Source organism: Lepidochelys olivacea (genome assembly GCF_965140295.1).
Source record: "Lepidochelys olivacea isolate rLepOli2 genome assembly, chromosome: 2".
NCBI classification, from domain to species: Eukaryota; Metazoa; Chordata; order Testudines; family Cheloniidae; genus Lepidochelys; species Lepidochelys olivacea.
In genome coordinates this window covers 115,095,958-115,120,882 of record NC_140412.1, presented here as the reverse complement: position 1 = coordinate 115,120,882, position 24,925 = coordinate 115,095,958, and the positions used below count along the sequence as shown (strand labels likewise).

Here is a 24,925-nt window from a genome sequence, read left to right as displayed (position 1 = left end):
TAAAATGTGGTTAAAAATAAATACATTACATCTGGGACAACCATCTGCATGGCAAGAGTTCAGTATAATTTGATTTAAAAGAAATGTTGTTACATAACCCCCTGAAAAACAGTGTTTATAGTGGAAATAGTGATCTACTCTAAATTCTGTCCAATTTAGCTCCAGTAAAGAAATATACAGTGTAGAACAAAGACATACAATGACAGAATGTCATAGGATTGTACAAGAAATGGTTTCAGGTTCAGCTGAGGAGAACTGTGAACAAGGGTGACTTAATTTTCCTTGTAAAAGTAAGCAAGCTATTAAACAGAGTTCCTGAGCACACTGCTGGTAACGATCACACAACACTTTTTACAGGAGTAAGTCCCAGTGGCCTAGCCAAATTCCACCGTGAGTTTTGCCTAACTAAGGATTGCAGGACTGAGTCCCTGATGTTTACACTCTGCATATCTCTATTCTCCCTGCAAATTCAATGGAATACACTGTTCTTCTTCACTTCCCGTCCTATGTGTTTTGTGGCATTTGCCTCTGCACTGTTAAACAGCTGCTGAATTCCTCCACAGAGGTGGCTGATGTCATTCCTGAATAGTCTGAGCCGGATTCAACCTTGAATCAACCTTGAATCAACCTTCCTTGGTTGATGCAAGGAAGTTAAGATGCCCTGGGAGGGTAGAGGAGTCGCATTCACTTCTGGGGGATGGTAAATGCTACTTTCATAGTTGCCCTACCCTTGGGTTTCTGCCAGAGGATGGGGGAAGGCTCAAACAGTTTAAATTTCCACTGGAGGCTCTGATTTCCACTAGGATGCCAGGCTGGCATTTAATAGAGATAAAATTAGTAGGTTCTCTTGAAATTAATCTAAAACTTATAGAATTTAATAGAGGACGACCTCTTTCCTATAGAATTCTATATCAGGATTAGAATTCTCCATTAAATTTTATCGGATGATTAAACGCAAAACCTATGAGAACGTTATCATTTGCCATTAAATTCTACAGGACTTTTTCGTAAGAGATCACCTTGGTCGTTACCCATCCCTGGCCACTGTTACACACTTCTGGGGCTGTGTTGTCTGCCTGTGGACTCCCTGGGGGAGTAGGGTAGGGGGAATAGCAATCTACCCTTTCTCCATGCAGTCTTTCTGCCATCAGGGGACGGTGAAGAAGATCCTGGAGTGAGTCTGGCCAATATATATAGTTTGCAAAGTGCTTTGGGATCCTTCAGGGCGAAAGGCATGATATGAATGTAAGGCATTATTAGCTTACTTTTACTAGACTGGCAGATGCTGTGTAGAATTCCAAGTGTGGCACCAAACACCAGTCAAAGACAGGAATTAATGTAAAGCAAACACAATGAACCTCACCTGGCCCACTAACAGGTTTCCATAGTAATGCTGAGCACCATAGTGTAAGAGAAATGCCTTGGAATCAAAGGACTCACTTTTAAGCATGTTTACTCAGTGTCCCTTCCAGGGGTTTCTAAATTGTAGTGACTATTTTGCATCAATAATAAGCCCCCAGGGTTTTACAGATGATCCTCCAGTAGAGAAGACATTGCAAATTAGAAACAAAAGGTTGCTCTCTGGGTAGCCATCATCTTTAATCCTTTCTCTAATGTGAAAACTCTGACATCAAGCTGCTTATTAGATTATAGGGGAAATGCTCAGCCGCAGGGTTGAAGAATTGTAGTGCTCTGGAACTCAGCCAGAGATAGCAGTGCAGCCCTGGAGGTGGGTGGCGAGTGATTGCTAAATTGTTGAAATTCAAAGTTTCTTAATTCTTAACTGCTGTTTTACAGTAAAGGGCACTGGGAGTCAGCCATAGAGCAGCCAAATTGTACTTGAAAGTAGGCACGCTAGATTTCCAATGCTGCTAGTCCTCCATCAATAGACTTCATTGACATCAGTGTCAGTTTCAGGCACTGAGGGCTTGCAAGATCGAGCCCTAAACAGCATCATTTTGGATTTTATGTGTGGCTATTAACAAACAAAAGTCTGTTGTTGTTAACAGCATTTTATGTGCTTGAAATTATATGCCTGAATGGCAATGTATCAATTTAAACGACATCCCAACCCTCTCTAGGATGATGTATACATAGAACAAAAGCTGTATTCTATCTCCAAACATTTATAGGAGAAACATACCCTCAGAACCATGATCTCTGTCATGCAGTAGAATCTTGTACATCCAATTATTCTTTTACAGCACACCACAGAGTTCTCCCCACATCTCTCAGAAAAAGCTGTAATAGTTGACTACTGTTAACAAGGCCTTAAATTAATTTAAATGCCTGCTCTTGGCCTTAAATTAATTTAAATGCCTGCTCTTTTTACCCCATGTACTGCTGTACAAAACTAATATATTATGCTGTATAATCCTTAGTAACTAAAACCATACTAGACTTGTCAAAATGAACTAAGCCAAATCCATATTGTGATGCAGTATCCTTTTTATTGTGTGTGTTTGCCCCCTTGCTGTTTCACAAATTCAGATAATCTGCAATTGGGGAATGGGAGGAGGAGGGAAATAAGGTCTCTCAAAAGTGATTAGTGCTTGATTTTCTGAGGGGGGTGGATGCTCAGCACTTTGAGAAAATCAGACCCTTATACAGTGGTGAATCTGGACTAAATGAAGGCACCAAAATCACAAGTCACTTTTAAAAACCTTGGCCTAAATTGTTTAATCTTTACTTTTTAAAAGCCAAAATAGTACTTTGTAATTTAATGTTAAAGACCTCAGAAGAAAGGCAATGTCAGGATAAGAAAAACTTTCCTCTCTTATTTCCCCTCTGGTATGGGTAGTGGCCCTTTCTGGTGTTTAGGAATTTACTTCCTGACAAATGTCAATGAACTCTAGGTTGTCGTTCTTTCTCTTTTTTTCTAAAGAATGCCTGCGGTCATCTGGCTTTGAAAAATCCTGCCTTTCAAACCCACAATTTTCCTTGTTTACGCATTAAAAGAAACAGATGGTGAGCCCACAAACTATCTATCCCAACATTCTGAAAACATTGCAACCATTTTAATCCATGCAGAGCAACTAACAGGGACCAGCTTTGGCTCTGGTAAAACATGTAGTGAGCATACAGCAAACTCGCAGCATTAAGAACAAAGACAATTGAGCTGAAAGTTTGTTCTGTTCTTGCTGAGGGCCATGCTCCTCCAAAAGCAATTGCTTGGGCCTTTTGCAGGCCAGTTGTGTGTTCTTCAACCAGAAAAAAGAGCTGAATATGCATGTACTTTGTAAAGTACCCAGTTCTGTGGTGCATTAAATCCATTTTCCTTACACATAAGGGAAAAGCCTTTCCACTGTCTTTCCAGCATTAAATACTCAGCATTAAAATGGAAGGAAAATTGCCTTAATGTTCCTGAATTAGATACAAACAGGCGGATTTTCATGATTCCTGCAGATGGAGGTGGCTTTTAAAGTGCAGCTGATTTTTCGTGGAAAATGTTATAAGCCACTGGGCCAAATTTTATTCTCCATTTCACTAGCGTAAAACTAGAGTAATTCCACTCATGCCAATGGAACTACTTTGGATATACACTGCCCTGACTGAGAGCAGAATTGGGTTTATTTCCTTAGCACTTCCGCATTATTTCAGTGCTTTACAATGGTGGGTACGTCTCTTTGTCCTGCTTTACCAGTGAGGAATCTGAAGCACGGGCATGTTAAGTGACTTGACCAAAGTCACACAGAGAGCAGAGCTAAAAATAAAGCATAGGTGTCCTAATTCCCACTCTCAGGCCTTTACCACAGACCCTACGGACTCCTACAGTTTGGTGTTAAAGTGGCAATTCAGCACATACGGGTTAGGGGTAACAGTCTTGATTAAAAAATATTATAAAAGGACATTTGCATTCTTTTCTGAAGGGCTAACTTCACAATGCTTATTGATGCTAGTGAGAGTAGTACACCCCCTTTCGGTCAGGTTAATCTGTGCCTGCTGCTAATTCCCTCCTCCTCTTCCCTGGCCCAATCTTGTTTCTATTGAAATCAGCTGGAATTTACCATTGGCATGGCCTCACTATGGAGCAAAGACACAGGCTGAAGAGGAAGAGCCTGACAGTTGTATGAGAAACTGGGAAAGTCTAAGCTTTGAGGCAGGAAAGATGGCTTTAAAAAGTAAGTAAATGAAAGAAAACACATAGCTGCCTGTGTGGTAAAGTGCTTTTGTAAATGTGTTCAGAGCAAAAACTGCAGTTGCTCATACAGTGCTTCCCAGGCTCCTGGAAGGTTACATAACAGCCTGGCCAACTTTTGTTTTGCAAAGAGAAGCAAACAAAGAGAATATGGGGAAATTACATGAGAAAGGGAATTTGAAATGAAAGGGTTTCCTCACTATCTTTAACTGATTCTGGGCCTCTGAAGGAAAGAATGACAGTAGTCATCAGGAAAATCCACCGCACTCCATACAGACAGAGGGAAGTGCATCTACATAACAATTTTCTTCTGGGAACTGGTGGCTCATTTGAGCAGCAAGAACATGTGTTAGAAACTGGTGTCTGAAGACAATAGGAGTACAGAAAGAATCTTGCTAATTACATTCACTTGTTTTTAAAAATTAACCTAGTGTTTACTCCCTGCAAGTTTTCATAGCAAAACAGTGTAGCCAGATCTCAAATCACTAACTGACATTTACCCTCTACTAAGCGGTATTCCCTGTCACAATAAATGAACAAAAGTACATATTATGAAGCAGTAACCTGATTTTTTTTTAACTGCTTACTTATTAATAATCTACAGTGGGTCTCCCAGCCTTAGTGACAATCCACTGAAGTTTAGATATATTAGAGCAGGGGTGGGCAAACTGTGGCCCTTTAGACGTTTTAATCCAGCCCTCGAGCTCCAGCTGGGGAGTGGGATCCGGGGCTTGCCCTGCTCATCACATGATGTGACTCCGTGGAGCTCCCGGAAGCAGCAGCATGTCGCCCCCCCCCCCCGACTCCTATGCAGAGGCACGGACAGACAGCTCTGCATGCTGCCCCGCCCCCAAGGGCTGCCTCTGCAGCTCCTATTGGCTGGGAACCATGGCCAATGGGAGCTGCAAGGGCGGTGCCTGCGGATGGGGCAGTGTGCAGAGCTATCTGGCCATGCCTCTGCGTAGGAGTCAGAGGGGGGACATGCTGCTGCTTCTGGGAACTGCTTAAGGTAAGCGTCATCTGGAGCCTGCACCCCGACCCCCTCCTGCACCCCAACCCCCTGCCCCAGCCCTGATCCCCTCCTGCCCTCTGACCCCCTTGGCCCCAGCCTGGAGCACCCTCCTGCACCCCCAACCCCACATCCCCAGCCCCACCCCAGAGCCCGCATCCCCCCCACACCCTCCCCAACCCCCTGCCACAGCCCAGAGCCCCCTCCCACACCCTGAACTCCTCATTTCTGGCCCCACCCCAGAGCCCGCACTCCCCAGCCAGAGCCCTCACCTCCTCCCACACCCCAACCCCCAATTTCGTGAGCATTCATGGCCCGCCACACAATTTCCATACCTAGATGTGGCCCTCGGGCCAAAGAGTTTGCCCACCCCTATACTAGAATTACTCTTACTTGACTATCAGGCTCCTTTCATGAGTTAGGGTAAACCACATTGTTATAAACATACAGCATGTTTTTAAAAGCCATTTTTAAGTAAAGTTTTAACCTAATCTAATTTTTAATCCAGGTTCACTAACTGGCAGATGGTGTGGCTTGCCATAAAATGCTTAATCATAGTATCCTCAGCAGAGAGAATAGTTGCTTAATGGGCATGGAAACTGAGCTACCCCTAAATGAAGTCCCTTCAAGCAAAGGCTGAGTCATACTGACAGGGTAGCATGGGGTAAGCGTGCATAACAGTTTCTTGTACTGTACCTTGTTTGTGGCTAAGGCTAGGACATGGATATATAGTGCTATCAACTCAACACCTACTGTAAGGAAAGATTAAATGAACAAAAGCATTTTCCTCTTGGGTGGAGGGAGATATATACTTCATTGTTTGATGGAAAATTGAGAAGAATGTGAGATTCTATAATCTATAGCTCTAATTTTTTTAGGTTCTCACATGAATTTTCTTAGAAATAGGCTTCAGAGGGCAAGATATCAGTAAAGATGTGACAAATGCTGCTCCTACCTAGAACTGTTTTATTTCATGTTACTACATGCATCCTAATTAACTCCTACTTACTTTTCTCCCATCATTTGTCGACCTGCTCTGCTTAGGTGCCAATCTTACAAAGACTTATGTATGTACTTTAACGCTATGCACTGTAAATTCTAATTACATTAATTCACAGTGCATGAAGTCACGCATGTGTTTCCATTTCTGTAGGATTGGGAGCTTAAACTGTAAGCTTTTTAGGGCAGGGACTGTCTTACTATGGGTCTGTCAAGTGCTTAGTACAATGGGGACCAATCTTAATTGGGGCATCTGTGCTATCATAATAAAAATAGAAGTATTTTTTTAAATCAGTGTTGATCTTTGTCTTTTTTGAGCCAGCTTGACACGTTTTAAGCTGTGAGGCTGTAAAATGTAAAGCAGGAGTTGTGTAACTTGTTTTGAATATGCAGGAGAAGAGAGAAAGAAGGAAATAATGCAGAGACCTTGATTCAAACCAGAGAAGAGGGGTGATATGGAGGGGAGAGGGTGAAATGCACCAGATTGCACTAAATAACTAGTATTTAAGAGCAGAAAAAACTTCTCAGAAGAGGAAACTCATCCAATACTCTTTACATAGGCTTTATCCCCTCTCTCTGTGAAAATTCATCATTTCAGACTGAGTGACCTCATGATTTCTTATGTCAGTGTACTCCCACAACCACTAAGGGTCTGATGCAGCACAACATTTGTGACATGACAGGTCATGCACCCTGGAGTACTTGAAGTGAATGATTTGTGCATGGGTAGAAGGTCTGGTGGATAAATCTCATTCATAATGCTTTGGGCTCATCTGTCACTGGGAAAATATACTCTTGTGCTAAAGAACAAATAGTCCCTCAAGCAGCCTGTGGCTTAAATTCTGTTTGGATTTAGCTGATAAAGATAAAACTGATAAAGTTTTAGCTAATGATGGACAAAACTCAGTACCTCAATATTATGGTGACTGGCCCACTACAAATATTTAAAATAGGACTTTTCTAACATGGGAAGACTAAATTGTCTAATGAAAGACAAAACAAGAGACTATAGAGGCATAATTTGTTGAATGCAAAACATTTTTACTGTTGATAATTATATTACTAGAAATTTTGTTGGAATATGTGGTTCTGTTGAAATCAAAATGCTCTGTGAAACTGAATCATGTTAGCCAAGATTTTGTTGTGAAAGAAATTCCACCAGTGTCATAACATCCGATTTTGATATTTCTGGAATGAGTTTTCATTTTGAAATGATCTTTCATTTAGAATTTTTTAAATTTTGCATTATATAATTCAAAATTTTACAAGTTTTTAAATCTAAAGGCAATGTTTTGATCAACCTGAAGCAAGCAAACAAACATTTAGAATCTTTCTTTGAGGAGAATTACAAAATTTTCAGTTTTTGCTTATTTAGAATGAAGCCGAATACTGAAATCCCTTGCAAAATGGAACTTCCATCCTCTATACTGCTCTAGATGTTCAAAGGAAGAGGGTTTTTTAAATTATGTATTATTTATAAGAGGAGGTTCAGAAAGTGAAAAAAGATGGTTCCACAAAAGCATTGCTAATGGTCACTGTGAGGCACAAGAAAGAAATGAGTCACAGAGCTATTTACGTTGGGAGCAGTATTGCTCTAAGAATGGGTCAAACAATAACTTGTAGCTAAGAGAACCTCAATGCAGTTTGGACAACAGGAAGTTCTTTGGCTCGCCACAGAGATCTGCTGCTTTGAAAAAGGATCCTGATTCCAGTTTGCATACATTTCTCAGGGCTGTTCTACACAGTTTTGTACCAATTTAACGAAGGTTACTTACCATAAATTTATCAAAATAAGCTAGATCTATGTAATAAGCTGTACAGATATAGCACATTTATACCCATATGACTGCATTCACACTAGGGGATTGTAAAAATTTAACAACCCCTCATGGAAAAAATATCAAGTTTTTTCTAGACTTGCTTCTGTCCCATGAAAGTGTTTGCCACCCAAAACCCCAGTATATTAGTTGGTAGCAAGAAATATTTTAGCCAGATCACTTAGGGACACTGTCAAGATAAAAATCACAAAAAGATCCAAAGCTTACTGAAGTTAACGGTCAGACTCCATTGACTTCAGTGGGATTTGAATTATCCCCTTACAGTGTAAGGAAACAAATCCTGATAAGTGACGCTTAATGCATTAATAAAAATGAATCTTAAAATATATCATGCTGATTTCCTTACGCTACCCCCTATTTTTTTCCAGTTTGGACTGTGAAACAAGTAGAGCTGTCTGAAGAACTGGAAATTGCCTTTCACAGGGGATTTCATTTTTAAAAAATTTTTTTTTCATTATGATTAGGAACGAAACCTGAAAATTTTGAAATTCTCCACAAGGAAATTTTAAAAAGCCATCAGTTTAGATCTATTTGACTTTTTTTACATTTTATATTCTAATACATAATAAACATTGTCATTTTGGAAAAGGAAAACTCAAAATGTTTCGTTCCACAAATGTTGAAACAAGATGTTCTGACATTATTGGAACTTCCCCCCTTTTTTCTCCAAAACGAAATTTTGTTGAAATCAGCATGATTTCAGAAAGTGTTTAGATTTCAACAGAACTGAATTCTCTAATGGAAAACTATTCCCTCAAAGTTTTTTTTTTTTTTCTTTTTCAACCCCCTTTAGAAATTGGACATGTTCCTTTTGATTAGATTCACTTTCTGTTTAAAGTCAACTCCTCCTTCTGGTTCTCATGAACTAGACCATTGTTGTTTCCACTGCTGGGTTTCTTTCAGGGGAATATTTAAATCTTCCAAATCTAACAAAACTTTCTTTTTGAAACTAATGACCTGATTCTGTGGGCAGAGTCTGGTGCTCATTTAGAGCCCACCAGTGTGGATCAGATTGTTGGTTCTTTTTATGTAACCAGGAGAAAAAATATGCCCTGTGTTTTCCAAATAGACCTGATTGAGAAGAGCCCTATACCTACTGAGAGGTTGTGAGTAATGTTGAGCTCATCTATTTACTCACACAGCAAAGGTTGAGTAAAATGTGGGCTTTGCCTTACAATGCGTCTTTACAAGTTAAATCAGTGACTAACTCCTAACTACATCTTATTTCAGCTTGTGGGTGCGGGTTTCTTCACTCTAAAACACCACGGAGGCTAGATTAACTGCTGATAATTTCACATGCTTTATATCTGTAAATTACTGTTCTATTACTCATGTCATACGGGAAGTTATAATAAAACACCCAAACATAGTGAAAGGTTGCATGCTTTCCTTGTTTTAAATATATAAACAGTTGCATTAAATTGGAAGGAATCATTCTTTCAGCACATTATATGAAACAGAGCACTGACTGTTGAGGCTAATGTTTCAATTCATGCTGTACTCTGCAGTTTTGCTGTATATTTAACACTAAACCAACATTTTGTTACGAAGGTTACAAATCCCCAAAGTAGAATTTGCAACATGAAAGTGAAAGAAACAGAGACTAATTTTATTGTTTTGAGTCATTTAAATCAATCATATCACAGGAAACTGTGGTATTTTTGAAAGAGGATAAATTTGTATGTTGTCTGAATAGAAATATTTGTTGTTTGATTACAAAACTCAGTACAAATGCTTTTTCTTTCCTTTAGATATTAAAATATCCTGGCACAATAAATGCTGTTTTCTTACCATGCTCAAAGTGTGACTCTTTACAGAATGTGAAACAAATAAGCAACCAAAAAATAACGGGGAGGGAGAATATTTCTGGAACAAACGTCATCTGCTGTTTGTTTCCTCCCAAATAAGACAGTAGTTGTTTAACTGGGAGGGGAAACGTCAGAACGTGGCTGAACTGGTGAACTGGCCTGCACTGCTGAAGTCTGGGCCAAAGCTGTCAGGGTGGTGCTGCTGCTGAGGAAATGAGTCTATGAGAAAGTAGAAGCAACTAGCAGCAACTGTTAGACAAATACAAGTCCCTCAGGGGAGGCCTGTTTCCCTCAGTCCTTGTTTACCTAAAAAAACAAGTGAAGGCAAGGGCAAGGAACATGGCAGAGTGGGGTAGCAATGATTCTGTTTCACTATATGGGCTTGTCTGCTCTTGAATTTTACCAAAATAGCTATTCTGCAATAATTATTTTGGAATTAGCCCCTCGGTGTACACTCTTATTCTGGAACAAGAGTGCCTTTTTCTGTTTTAGCTTAGTCCATGGTAGAAACGTTGATATATCTAAATTCTGAAAAATTTCAACTAGAAAATGCTGAAATGTTTTGTTTTGGGATGGGTCAACATCCACTTGTGTCACTGCAGTGCCTCATGGAAGTTGTCATTCTGGGTCCCTCATGGCCCCATTCTCTCCTATAGGTCCTGCTCCCTGGCTGGATGACATCTAGGATGCATCACAGTCCCCCTGTGCCTGAGCTGCTATGGTTCATCATAGTCCCATATTTTGTCTTCTGTTGAATTTTCTGAGAGAAAATTCTGCTGACATCTCTCTTTTCTTGTGAAAAACTTTGATTTTGATGAAACTCCATTTTCCAATGGGAAAACATTTCATTAGAAATTTTTTGACTGGCCTTTCTTCCAAGACAGTGGGCACTTCCATAAATCAATGAGAAAAAGTGAGGGGGTTTTTTGCCATTGTTTTAGTGCTCAGAGCTGTTACTAATCTGGGATTGACTATACCTACTGTACACATAACATATACTTCTATAACACATTCCAGCTGATGATATCAAAGGAATTTTCAAACAATGAATGTAGCTTCAATTCACCCCTGCATATTTTACAGATGAGGTAGCTGAGATACCGAGAAGTTGCCCAAGATTACACAGAAGTCTCTGGCAGGGGATAGAACCCAGGTTTCCTGACTGCCAGACTACTGTCCCTTTACAACAAGACTCTCCTATCTTTTTGAGAGCATGAAGGGAGAGCACGGATAGAAGGAAACTTGTAAAAGAAGGCTTTTTATTCTTATTCCTTGGATACTTGTTACACTTACGAGCATGAAAATTTTGTTATAAACCACCACTCAGCCAGAAATCCTCAATGAGGGATCTTCTAAGCCATCCCTCATTGTCTTAGGCAATTTAAGGCCATTTGTAAAAGGTGGTATTTTCATTTTATGAGAGGAGCTGATACAGCTACGTTCTAAACAATTTAAGCATTCCAGAATTGTTACCTCACCACAATTTCCTGCCTTCGGGTTTCTTTTTGATTTGATTTGCAATTCCTGCCAGCAAGACATATTACCTAAGTGAGGGTTTATCTGTTTACATCATTGCTGCTGATGATTTTCTATGACTTAAGGATAGGCTATTCCTGCCTGATAAGAGCTTCCAAGTTGTGTGTGTAAAATTGTGTGTGGAGGCCAAACACCATTTTTGGTCAGAGGAAAATAGGTAATTGTGTACAAAAAGGGTATAAGTGTAAATGTTGCTGCTGCTTAGAAGGCTCCTTTGAGTATGGTTGTCTCTAGCTATTATTTTGGGCAGTGAGAAGGTTTACATATATGTAGAGTGCATAATAATATAGTTCTTTGAGAGGCGAATATCTTTCAATTCAGTAGCATCGCCAAGACCCACAACACACTGACAAGCAGAGACTCTGTTAACAAAAGCAGGCACAGCAGCTTGCTTAGGACAGAAGGGCAGGTGTTGCAAATCTGAGAAAAGATATTCATCATTATAGAAGTCAGAGCAAGGAGCCCTGGGATCAAGTGTTCAAGCTCTCTTTAATACTTACAGACTGTTTTACCGATCCCTTGAGAGTACGGATTTGGGGTGAGGGATTGCTTCATTATTCAGCCAAAGGAATCAAGGGCAAAAAAAAAAGTTCCCTTTTAATTAGGCTTTTCTTTTACAAAGGCTCTGGAATCTTGTTGCTACTGTGCTTTTCTCTTAGTGCAACAGTAGCATAAATAAATTGCAAAACAATATGGAGATTATGAGGAAAGACACATCTTTTATTTATTCCTTCTCCTTCCCCCTTCAGTCCCCGATCCATCTCAGAACCTTTCATATCCAGCAGACTTACAGCTCCCTTTCATCTCAGTGTCATTATTTTGGTCTAGAACATGTCTTGCTCATTTACAGCCAGAGGAAACTTCAGGAACTGGAAATGTGTAATGCTCACTGTCTGCAGCTAATCAAGGGAGGTCACTGATAGTGAGTTTGTCATCCACTGAGTCTGTCATTAATGTGTGATTGGTGAGGAATCAGGGTTGTTGGTTCAAACCTCTATCGTGTCAGGATTAGAATAATCCTTTCCTGAGTAACTGGAGCACAGATAGTCCTACACTGGCTTCCTGTGAAGCCCTGAAGAAGAGTTTCAGTTGTATTCAGTAGCAATAAACCAGCAGATGTGAGTCAGGAGAGGAATGCAGGGCTGAACTGACAGCGGAATCGTTCCTTCCCGGCCAGTGCTAAGCAGGCTGGTAGCATCTATTGCTGGAGATCAAATGCTTTATAAAACATGTTATAGTCTATAAATAGTGGGCGGTTTAGCAATGTATCTTCATGCAGTACAGATGGTCTTTCATAACTTGCAAGGGACTAAATTAATCCTGTTATAAGTCAGTCTAAACAAATGGTCTTTATTTTCCTCAGAAAATGACTCAGCCAGAAAAATGCCTATCCAGGCTTTCTAAAATCCAAGTTTAGGCAGGAATTTTAGAGGAAACAGGTGTTTTAGTGCTCTGAGTTTGCATCCCGATAAGAAGTTTGCATTTAACCATTGAACAGACCCAGGATTTTACATACTCATGCTGCAACCGGATATTTGTACAGAATGCCCTATTGATTTCACTGAGTAGCTTTGCACATGGAATGAAAGCATAGTGTGGCCTCAGTTGCTCTAGCTGGTTGTCAGACTAAGATTTAGTTGCTCATCAATTATGTTCTCCAAAGAGGCAATTTATCCAGGCCTCCTTCAACCGCTTTTGAAGGTGCTTACTTACATAGCTTCAGGCAGAGGTCTCTGAATGAGGTTCATTACTACCTAGTCTCAGGGATGGGGGAAGGAGAAATGAGGTGGGATTTCCACTAATAAAACCAGTCTAACTGCCCCAATAAAGATCATATCTCCACCTGTGAAGCAAGCCAGTAGTTTTCAGATGGCAATTTCATCCACCTGCAGATCCTCACGCACAAAATGATGCTTTTCTTCCAAAAAAGAATAACTTTGAAAGTCCAAATAAACTTCTCTAGAGCATGAGTTGAAATGATTTCACAACTCTTTGTTGCCTTTTTTGAAAATTTACCTGTTACCAATGAAAACAAAACTATAATAAGACGAAAGTCTCGGAAGTTTTCCAAAGGCCCAAAATGGAAAAGGCTGAGGCTAGAAAGAAAAACACCTGACCTTCTGGCCAATATAAACTTCAAGATGAAAGTTTAAACTATGGCACCTTCTTGTCCCTCACTTCCTGCTCAAGTCTCCCTCCCTCTTCTGTCTGCTCCAGATTAGTATGCATTTATTTACTGATGGCTGTGCCAGTCAGCGGTTCTATATCATGTGAAACAGAAAGGGTTTTACAACATTGTTCCTCCTCCCACGTTGGGCAGGTTCCCTGTATCATGCATGTACACTGAAGACAACTGCCAAGCTTTATATTTACTTTAGGTTTTATATTAAAGTATCCCTTCTTATCACCATTATCTGGCTTCCAGTTCTTCCAGGTAGGGACATACTGTCACCACTATCAACACTTAATTTTTTTTAAATATCATCCTCCATCAAGACAGTGCATCATAAAAACTGGGCATTTTATTTAATTAAACAAGGTAAATATGGCTTGGCTAATACGCAATACACCATACTGCCTAATGAGTTCTAAGCTCCTATGTGCTAACAAAGGCAGTGGGTGGAGTGTTATGGAGCAGACGTGCCTTGGGGATGGGAAGATGCTACCACATCTGTCACCAGCCGCTCCTCTAGGAGCAGGCCCAGAATAGTCTCCCTTTGCTGTGAAGTCTGGTACCCATTATGCACCTGACCTTTCTTCTCCCTGTGCAGCATCTGTTCAAGCAGGAAAGAGGGGGATCTGCAGGGATAAATAGCAGCCTGTTAAGAAGCAAAGTGAGTGGAAGCCCAGCACATCATTCTCACTCATAAATTCTTAAGCCATCAGGCTCAGACTTTGTATTTATTACCCTACTGTTGCATAGTGCACATAACCTGCTTTGAAACAAAGATCTGAAGGTCAAGGCACCCACCTTGCTGTTGAAAGGTGAACCATCAGTACCACCCAAGCTTCTCTGCACAGATGGTGGGACTTGATAAACATCTTGCTCCTGTAGACCATGCCCAGTAGGTACCTGGTAGATGCCCTGATTCAGATGGGAAGGTGGCACCTGGTATACCGGGTCCCAAGTTGAAGCCTGTGAGCTTGGCGTTTGGTAGACTTTCTGTTGGTTATAGGCATGATGCATTGATCTTGAATTGGACACGTCCTGGTTAGACGGACTATCCTGTACTGGGCCTATCAAAAGTTTCACCCGGTTGCCTGGAACAATGCCTTGTCGGCCATGTAAAGAGCAGAGCCACCATCCTTCCAGCCCTTCAGTGTTCTGTTCTATCACTGTCAAAATGTCTCCTTTGCGGAAGGCCAGCTCCTCTGCGCACTCTGGGACATTATCATACAAGGCTCTTGCCATAAGATTCTATAGAGAGACGGGGGGAGGGAAGGGGGAAGAGAAATTGAACAGGAATTAGAATTTCAACAGCACCATTCAGAGCTTAAAGCACATTCAGTTCTGGATGCATCTAGCTTCCTGGGAGGAATAAGAATTGCTTTTAAAAAAGAAGTTAAATAACATGAAAAAGACACAATATGGAATTTCTCTCTCCAAAAAACCAGGTAAAATGCCAAGTTTACATTACAGATATTGATACTGAGAGATTTCCCAGTAATGCTAACAGCCAGGTAGAGATTATCAGAGTATACCGATAACAAAAAAGGCTTTGCATGTATGCTGTTGGCCTGAACATAGAGGAATCCAGGCATTCCTGAGTTTTACTCTCAGCTCAGACACCTATTCCTCCTATTCCACTTATTACTTTGAGCTAGTCATGTCATTCCTCTGCCTTAGTTCTCCCATTTGTATAATAAGGATAGCAACAATACTTGCCTGCCTCACAGAGGTGTACTGATTAACTAAATTACAGTTAGAAAAATTCCTTGCAGGTGAATAGAACTCTAAGTGATATAATTCAGAAGATCAACTGGGAGAATATAATCTGCGGGCCTGAGTTTTTCTGAATGATCAGAGTGGTTACTCTTTACACTTACGAGCATGAGAATTTTGTTATAAACCACCACTCACTGGTGGTGGTTCATATCCAAATCTCCCTTTCCTCATTCTTTCCATAATCTCCTTTGCCATGGAATAACACTTTCAGTCTAATAGAGATAAAATGTCCATTGATAATAATGCCCAAGAACAGCAAAGCAGGGCCCTTAAAGTATATGTTTGTTTTCCTTTGTGTACAATGAATATGCCTATTGAGAGAATGCTGTCTCATCATTATTATTAAACATTTATATTTCTGAAATGTCCAGAGGCCTCAGTTGAGGTTATGGACACATTGCACTAAATGTTGTACAAAACCATATTGTGCTGTCCTTATCCCAAAGACCTTCCATCTAGTTATATAACTTTATTATGCAAGCCTATCCATACATATCTAAAAATATGCTGTCGCCTTTCACAGACCAAACACGCTTTCCCTCTTGCTCTCTCTTTCTGTATGCATGTCTGTCTGTCTGGCACATTCAGTACTGAGTAGTCAGCCAATGAGGTATTCAATGGAAAGTAGGCAGGCAGTGTATGCTGACATTCCTGGAACCCTCACAAAGGCCCTCAGCATTTCATTTCTTGGCTCTGGTGATGTTTCCAAGTGTGCTGGCAACTACTACTCCACGCCTGCCTGCTTTGCAGTGAAGGCAGTCGGCAGAAACAGTTATAAACTAATTTTAAGCACTTGGGAAAAATATAAGGGGTACTGTATTTGAAGTGCTGTAGTTAAAATATTTGGATGCGGTGCACATAAATGAAACAGTGCTAATTTATTGAAAAAAGGCATGTGGCTTGCTTCAACCGGCTCATGGATTTACCTTGCCTCATTTAAAAGGATGCTGACAAAGGCTTTTTAATGATGATTTGATTTGGTGTATTTTTATCCTTCCCCTCAGGCATTCCAAAGCAATATTTTTTATCCCCACTTGTCCTCTTTTCTCATCGATCTCCCTCCTTCTCCCATGCTTCTTAGATAATATCCAAGCTTACTTGGCTTTGCTTAGCTCAGTGCTCCCCATAGTCTGGGGTGTGCCATGGGGATACTATGAAGGATTAACTGGGCGGTGCAGAAGATGTATACATGAAGATGGGTAGGCCTTTAACACACAGCAAGCCTGAACTGGGTGCATATGATTTGGTTTCATTTTCCAAATGTGAGCTCAGCTTTCAAAAATTTGGGAACAGTTGGCTTAATTTGTCTTATGTCAGCATTATCACTGAGGTCAACATGAAATACGGTTTGGTCTTACCTGGGTGGACAGAACAACCATTTTAAAACTGTATTGCAAGTTAAAACTACAGCACCAGTGCCAAATTCCTCCCTGGGCTAAGTCCGTTCATATAATGAGCCTTTGATGCTGAGAGATTTCAGTGGGGTTACATCAGAGAAGAACTTGGCCCCTGTCTTTACAGCGCTGTAAGATTATCCTGTAGCATGCTTAGAGCTGTCCCATCTGCCCTGTTACATCACAATTCCCTGACTATAAAGATTTTTCTGTAAAGTAGGGCCCTAAGAAGCTCAGAAGGGAAGAACTCCTGTGCAGTCTATTTAATCGGATTAATCTATTATCTATCTACATATACTTCTAACGTGCCTTTCACTGTAGTGATTAGGTATCAAGTCTCAGTCCTCTTTGGCTCGCCGCGGCTGTTTAATGGGGCCTTTGAAGGTGGAGTAGTTCAAAGATGGGGAAAGAGGAGGAAGACTGCATAAGGTCCACCAATATTTCCACAGTAAATCAAGAATAAATGACTGGCTAATCCAAAAAAACCAAAAGATGAAAGATTTGAGAGACCCTGATAGTTTCTGTGGAACAATATGCCGGACAAAGCCCTGAGCGGTGCTAGTATTAGAGCAGATAAAAATTCCCATGTGAAAATCCTTCCAGTTGCTTATTATCTTTTCCCTGTGACCTGCTCCCCATCTGGTTAGCAGTATGTTAATGTTTTCTGGGTCTGTCTCAAGTACTGCTTCGCTGCAAATACTTTCCGGCCCTCATTGTCGATGTTAACTGAGGCACCAGAAGGTCAGTTATCCTCATTTGGTGTCAGTTATTTCACACCATTGTCCTCAAGTGCTTGCAGAGATTAGAATTTTGAAAATGGCCCTCAGCAGCACCATCAGTGTCAGGGAACAATGCAGCAGGTATTGACTCGCAGGGGAATATTTTCAGCCAACGGTGAATGACCACTAGAAGTTTTCGACATTCATCTAGTGCCTGCCTGTAAGTAGGTGGGCTCAGTAAGTAGTAACTGCATTGACTGCTCAGTTGCCAGTGCAGTTATTTCCCCCCCTGTCATCCCTCTCCCGGAGACAGAGCAAATCTTCCCAGTCCTGATTCTCACTCAATGGGAAGTTCTTTAATTTCCTGGAGGGAAATAAGATACCTCCCAGGTGCTACATTCATTAGCATATTTGCCTGTAGAAAAAATTAAGCTGCTCACACAAGCGTGTAGACAATAACTTTTGAAAATCACAGCCCTTCCCCTGCACCAGAAGATGCAAGCTGGTTATTTATAGTTATGATGCTGTCCAAATGTTACCTTTGCTGCCCCAGGCATCAGTTACTCAGCCCTGTTCATCATTACCACCACCCCCACACATCAGACTGTAGGGCTGTGCCATTTGTCAGTATATTACTTCCTGCCTGTCTCATAGTCATTTCTTCTCTGAAATCTCTTCAGAAACACAGAGAAGTAAACAAGGCACTACGGAAAATACCAACCCACAAATCCAGTTGGAAACACATTTTATTTTTATGTGCAGGGAGGGATTTTGAAGTTGCTAAACTTCCCAGGCTAAATCTTGTACTGTCTGCACATGGATGGTGCCGGGTGCAGTCAACCAACACGGATTAGTGCCGCCATTTAAATCAGAAGGAGCAGATGACACTTCCTTAGAATTTAGGAACAATTTGGAGTCCATGTTCGAATTTAGCTGTTTGAGGAGCCTTATTTCATCTAGTCTGATTCAGTGCATGTACTAGCCCATTGGGGACCCTAAGCAGGAATATTCCCCCATTCCCAACGCGCGCACACGCAAATAATTAATGGGGGGGCCCTTGAGCTGCTCGGGGCCCTGAGCAATTGCTAGTCTGCTTACGCCTATTGCTGGCTCTGTCTCCTGTCACAACATGTCCTTCTTGATCTAATAATTCTAATAAGGGCAAGGTTCTGATATCACTCATATGATCAATGTCAGTCCCACTAAGGTTGGTTCTTTCCAGAACTACAGCATAAACAGACTTTTCAAGTGTTCCCTGATGGGAACCTTTGCTCTACTGTCTCTTCTCTTTGCCTCTTAGCCTGCAATTCTTTACTTGCCTTTTACTTTTTAAATGACCACGTTTCAAAATACGGTAATGAAGTATTGAAGCTCAGTAAATTGTCTATTCAGTCAGCCCATGTGAATAATAACTTTTCCTGCCAAATCAAACTATGGGTACCATCTACACATCAAGCTGGAGATGTAAACTCCCATCTAAGGAGACATATCTGTGGTGGTTCTGATCGAGCTAGCATGCTGAAAACAGAGCGTAGCCATGGCTGTGCAAGGGGTGGGAGGGACTAGCCGCACCCAGTGCATACCTATCATCTTGGATGGGTGCGCACTCGGGACAGCTGCTATAGCTACCCTCTATTTTTAGCACACTACCTTAAAGGTAGCTTCTGCAGGTGTGTCTCTTTGAGGTGGAATTTTCACCTCTAGCTTGAAGTATAGATATGCCCTCTCTCCTTCAACCTAACCTTCAGGAAAAAATCAGTAATGTAGAGGAGTCTATCAATGTCTCATTAAGGTCAACAAATCTGAAATCTTCTGGATCAAACCTGTCAGTTCTAGAATTGAGAAACCCCTTTTGAAAATATTCTACTTCAAGCCCTCCCCTCTTAAAACTAAAAAGGTGTTAGCAAAAGGACCCTGTATTATTATAAAGAAAATATTGCAGAGAAAAAAGACACCTCTCTGGTAGTCAGGTCCCAAACTGTGTAGGGCTTTATAGATAAAAAGCAACACCTTAAATTCTACCTGGAAACTATTTGGAAGCCAGTGCAGATTGCATTAGTGCAATAGACCTTGCACATGAAACATCACTTAGTAAAGAAAGTGTCAGTCGGCCTGCTAAATTTCTAAATGGTGTAAAACCCATGTAGGATGCTTTGTAGCAGTTTAATCTGTAGGTGTCAGAGGCCTGGAAAGTTGTAGCAAGGACCAAATCCAAGAGAAAAGGTTTCACCCTCCTTCACAGACACAGTTGAAAGAACAGTCTTGCTCGCAGCTGCTACACGAACATCCAGCCAAGGATATAGCATTATCTACAAACTGTGAGCCTAAATGATAATTGGCAGGCGCACTTAGTCCATCAGGGCATTGAACGAAGAGTGGCCATTTCTTTTGGTTGCTTTCCACAGTCAACAAGCACAAGTTTCATCTGGGTTAAGACTCAGCTAATTATCCCTCATCCAAGCCTGATAGTGTGGCTGGGGGCCAGAGTGAGGGCAGCCAGCTTCAACAGTGTTACTAAGCATGCTCAGTACAAGCCATCCAGCAATTCTGGGGGAGTACATGACCCCATGCATCATCTCTGGTTAAGTCTCAGCTAATTTTCCCTCCTCCAAGCCCCTATCTCAGCCAGACAGTGTGTAAGTCTCTTAACTACACAAGTGAGATTAGAGGTGATGAAGACATGGAACCTGATGCAAGATTCCTGTTGATATCAATGGGCTTCGTTTGACCAGGCCCACAGAGCTGAATATCATTAGGCTGCTGTAAGCAACTTAAGTCCATTCTTCCTTACTACCCCTGTTGAAGCCTCAAAGGGTGTGTCTACACTGCACTTTGGAAGGAGCCTCCCAGCGCAAGCTGGCAGACTTGGGCTAGTGGGGCTTGCACTAATGCACTAGAAACAGCTGTAAAGACGGAGCTTTGAAGTTGCCTCTCAGGCTGGAGCTCAGGCTCTGACATCCACCCACCTCCCCTTGGCTTCAGAGCCTGAGCCCCAGCTTCAAAGCACTGTCTCCACAGCTATTTTTAGAGCACTAGCACCTGAGTCTGTCAACACAGGCTCTCGCTCCAAAATGCTGTGTAGACATACCCTCATTCTCATTAGCAGGCGGGGTTATTCTGGGTTTAATTTAAGTTTACTCCTTGGGGCAGGCATAGGTGCTGGAACTAGGGGCTTGAAGTAGTTTCCATCATATACAGGGTTTACAGTTTGGTTCAATGGCTCTCCTTCAAATTGTTCCAGCACCCCTGCAGGGATCTGTCACTTTACTTGTCTGAAGTATCAAGCACTGAATAAGTATTAATGTGGCTGTCTGAAGCTTGTTACATTGAAGGCAAAGGCCCAGCAGTGGCCTCTTTATATGATGAAGGGTTAAAGAGCACTTTAAGGCTACTTCCTTAACAAGTGAGAAAATCAGCTGTAGGTAGCAGACCTGATGAGAAACTTTTCTTTGGGTTTGTTTTGTCAGGCGAGGAAATTGTACAAAGGTCCCTTTATATTTCTAATACAATATGCAGTAATTGCTAATGAAAGGCCAGGAGCTAAAATCTCGAGATAGGTGCTCTATCAGGCAGTAGTGGAGAAGGGAATATAGAAGGTAAAAGTGAGATCAGTTACTTTAATGATACTGTAATGAAGGCACGCAAACTTGGCTCAGCTGAGGAACCCAACTGTGCTTCCCAAAATGGAGCAGATTGCAGTCGCTCTTTGGTTCAGGGAGCAGGCTGCTCAGATCAAGATGGAGCATCAGTGTTCTTGACCTCTTTAGTAAAGCTGAAGGTAGCTTGGGCCACGATATAAAGCTGTCAGGTTTCAGAGTGGTAGCCTCGTTATTTTTGCTGATACAGACTAACACGGAGTCCTTGTGGCACCTTAGAGACTAACAAATTTATTTGGGCATTAGCTTTCATGGGTCATAAAGCTACGTGAGCCACTTAATGGCTTGTAGGCTGTGCTTTGCACCCCTGATTGCATAATGGTACAACAGCCAGGCCTTAACAACAAGTGCTCCTGGGCCCTTACAACAAATCACTGGATGTGAAAAGCAGCTCAGCCATAGGCTATGTTCTCATCATAACATTGCAGTAACATTGGAGGCCTCCCAGAGGCCTCAGCTGGGATCAGGGCCCTATTGTGCTAGGCACTGTACAAACATATAACAAAAAGATGGTGTCTGCTCCAAAGAGCTTAAAGAGCTCATCTTAACCTTGGGTGTTTAAACATCGAGAGTTACCTTCCCTGAGGCTATTAAAAAAGCAGGGATGTTAGAGAAACCTTGTCCAGTCACCAGTGGGTCAAATTCTGGGCACTGGAACACAAAGGAAGCCTGATCCTGGTGGTTGGAGCCTAGAGGTTTAGCTGGAGCATGTGCTGTAGAAGTGGTCTGGAAAAGCATGTTGGTGGCAGCTGATTAGGAGTTTTATATGAGAGACCTAAACTGTACACAGATAATTTCTGGTTGAATGTAGATTAGAACTTTGTCACCCCAAATACTGTGCATATTTGAGATAAGAGTAGAATTTAAAGCACTATCTAATCAAGTGTTTTGCCCATCAACAGGGGTTTCAGGATCCCTAAATTCTATATAATTCCAAATGATCTCAATTGAAAAAGAACTAATTATAAAACATTAAATAATCCTCAAACAGCAGCTATCCTTGCTTTAAGACACTTAGTAAAATAGCATCCCAAACTACAGACCTGGAGGAATTCCATCATTGTAAACACAAATGCATTTGCCAGCAAAGACAGATTGAGAGAAGGATTTGTTGTATGCTGGACTCAATAAAGTGTGTTCTCTTCAGAAATTTAAGGAAGAAACAAGACTATGAGGCCAGTAGTTCACTTGCATGGCAAAGGCAGATTGGAGCAGATTTTAATAAGCATTTAGGCACCTAATAGATGCTTACTTGTATCTTTGGGATTTTCAAAAGAACCTAGGCATTAAAACTAACAGGAGTTAGGAGCCTGAGATCTAGACAGATCCTGCATTTGAATGGCATTACTGTGGGACCCTGTATTTTTGAAACTCTCAGTAGGCACCTCTCTCTTTCTTTAGACTCCAAAATACCTTTAAAAATCTGGCATGCTGTCCTTTTGATTTGTTTGTTCTTCAGAGCAGGGACGTAAGATGATGCTCTGACACCTCTGATGCAACAAAAAGGGAAAACATGGCTACTAGGGCTGTAACAGCTAAAGAGAGGAGAAGACAAGGTGACAGGGAGAGAACTGTGGAAGGGTTCATTCCTTCTGTTAGTATAAACAGGGAGGATGACGTAGGTAACAAGACTGTGCTGGGTGAACACTGCCATAAAGCAAACACTGAGGCAAATAGTGAGATAATAAGTGACATATTATGGATTAAATACAATGGGTTCTTTACAGGCAAAGTACTATGGTGCAGTGCCAACATTTAACTCCTCACCAGGCCGTGCTAATGAATGAATGAGGAAAAAGTTTAACCGACCACACTTTTGCCAGAATCTCATGCTACTGTGGCGGAAGTGGGTGAAAATGTTCCTGAGCACGTACACTTATGTGTACACCTGTATGTGGGCTGACTATTCTTTTTTTATTACTGCCTGTGCACACAGGGTTTATAATTATTGCCTTTCCTACGCAAAGAAGGGCAAGACTTCTCATTTCAGTTATCAGACAAACTACCTCAAACTCCAAACAGCCCCTTTTCTGTGTTAGACAGTTGCAGGAAAAGGGAAAGAAAACAGAAATAAAGGAATGATGTGAGTCTACGCACAACCGGTGGCTTTCATTTGACCGGATAATTTTTAATCTCCGATAACATGATTTTATATTGATTCTCCTTTTTTTTGGTTTGTTTGAGGTTTTTTGTCAGTATCCCTTGTTTCTGCTTCAAGTCACTAAGTAAATTTCCACGGGTCTGATGTTAGCTTCAGGAACCCAGCATTTATGTTACACTGCCCCTTATATAGTGCTGTGAAGCACAATCACAGTGTCTTTGTCTCACTCCTTCTCCATCAGAGCAGAGGCGGAGGGGGGGAACCAAGTGGAAAATCCGAGTGTCCTAAAATAAACGACTTAGACACAAGCAGTGGCAGGGGCCCACTCAGAACACACCAGTAGAGAAAGACAATCATGCTGTATTGTGCCTGTTGACAAAGACCAGCTTCAGTCTCAGAGTTATCAGGCAGTTTTGCATCAGTTCTTTTTTAAGTTCTGCCTCCCTGCCCATTTCCTTCATCGCTGCCCTAGAATAAAGGAGCTATTGTACTGTACTTTCAAGGAAGAAAACTATTGAAGCACTGTAGGTAACAAGTCTATCTGTAAGAAACTGGGTTTTATCGGGACGATTTCTTCTGGGACACTAAAAAGAATTCATTTGGCTCTTGTGGACTTTAAGGCCAGACGGGACCACTATGACCATCTGGTCTCAAACTGTGGGTCAGGACCCCAAAGAGGGGCATGACCCCATTTTAATAGGGTATCTAGGGCTGGCATTAGATGGCCTGGGCCTGGGGCTGAAGCCAAAGCCCTAGCCTCACCGCTCAGGGCCAAAGCTGAAGCCCAAGCCCCACCACCGGGAGGGGTGGTGCTTCAGCCCTCGGCAGCGGGGCTTGGGCTTTGGCTTTGGCCTCCCCACCCAGGGCATTGGGGCTCAGGCAGGCTCAGGCTTCACTCCCTCCTCCTGGGGCCTTGTAGTAATTTTTGTTGTCAGAAGGGTGGTTGCAGTGTAATAAAGTTTGAGAACCCCTGGTCTAGTCTGACCTCCTGCACATTGCAAGCCACAGAATCTCATCCACCCATGCCTGTACTAGACCCCTAACGTCTGGCTGAGTTACTAAAGGGATTGGGGCTCAGTATGTGGTACAACTTGTTATGAAAAGAAGGTGAGGTAGTGCTGCAAGCCATGTAGGTAACAGAGACAACACTTACAGACCTGAGGTGGTTTGAGTATACTGTGGTTTCTGCCACCAATATCTCAAAGTCAGACCTTCTGCCTCAGGGTAGGTTTTCTGCTTGCCTTCCCAACTGAGGGAGCAGGGAAGGGGAGTGAGGGACAGACAGTGAGTGCAGCAATCACAGGTTCTGGTATGTATGCGTGCATATAGACACGGGGGCAGACATATGGACATATAGGTGCATATTCACCCAGGGAAAGAATTGTAAAATGGCCTAGATGCCAACAAAGAAGTATTTTATAAATGCCTTTCTGTCCCTTAGTTCGACTGGCTGGTATCCTGAGGTGTGAGCTGCAGTACGGAGGGAGGGCTTCCTTGGCTCAGAGAGCTGATGACAAAAGGGAAAGCCAGTGTGCATAGGCTTCACAGCACCAGCCCACTTCCCTGATTTTCTACCCCTCTCACTCATAATAAAAAATAATAAATGTGATATTTAAAAAGAGACCTTTTTCCCCCTGGTGAAGTGGTAGCAGCCAAAATAATTAGAGGTCTTGTTAGCTGAAATTAAGGCATTTTCCTTCCACAGTTTAGGAAGGTTGATTTTTTTATTTTTACAGCTAATGAAAGTGAGGGTCTCCTAGCACCAGCCTTAGCCAGGCCTA

General features: G+C 41.7%; 1 protein-coding gene across 1 annotated transcript in view; it reads right to left on the bottom strand.

Moving 5' to 3' along the window:
- The window catches only part of NEDD9 (neural precursor cell expressed, developmentally down-regulated 9), a 47,108-nt gene that overhangs the window by 9,278 nt on the left and 12,905 nt on the right, over nucleotides 1-24,925 (bottom strand). The window contains exon 2 of the mRNA XM_084618503.1: nucleotides 14,300-14,746. Within this exon, the coding sequence (XP_084474629.1) occupies nucleotides 14,300-14,746 (447 nt within the window). The remainder of the gene's footprint in view (nucleotides 1-14,299; nucleotides 14,747-24,925) is intronic.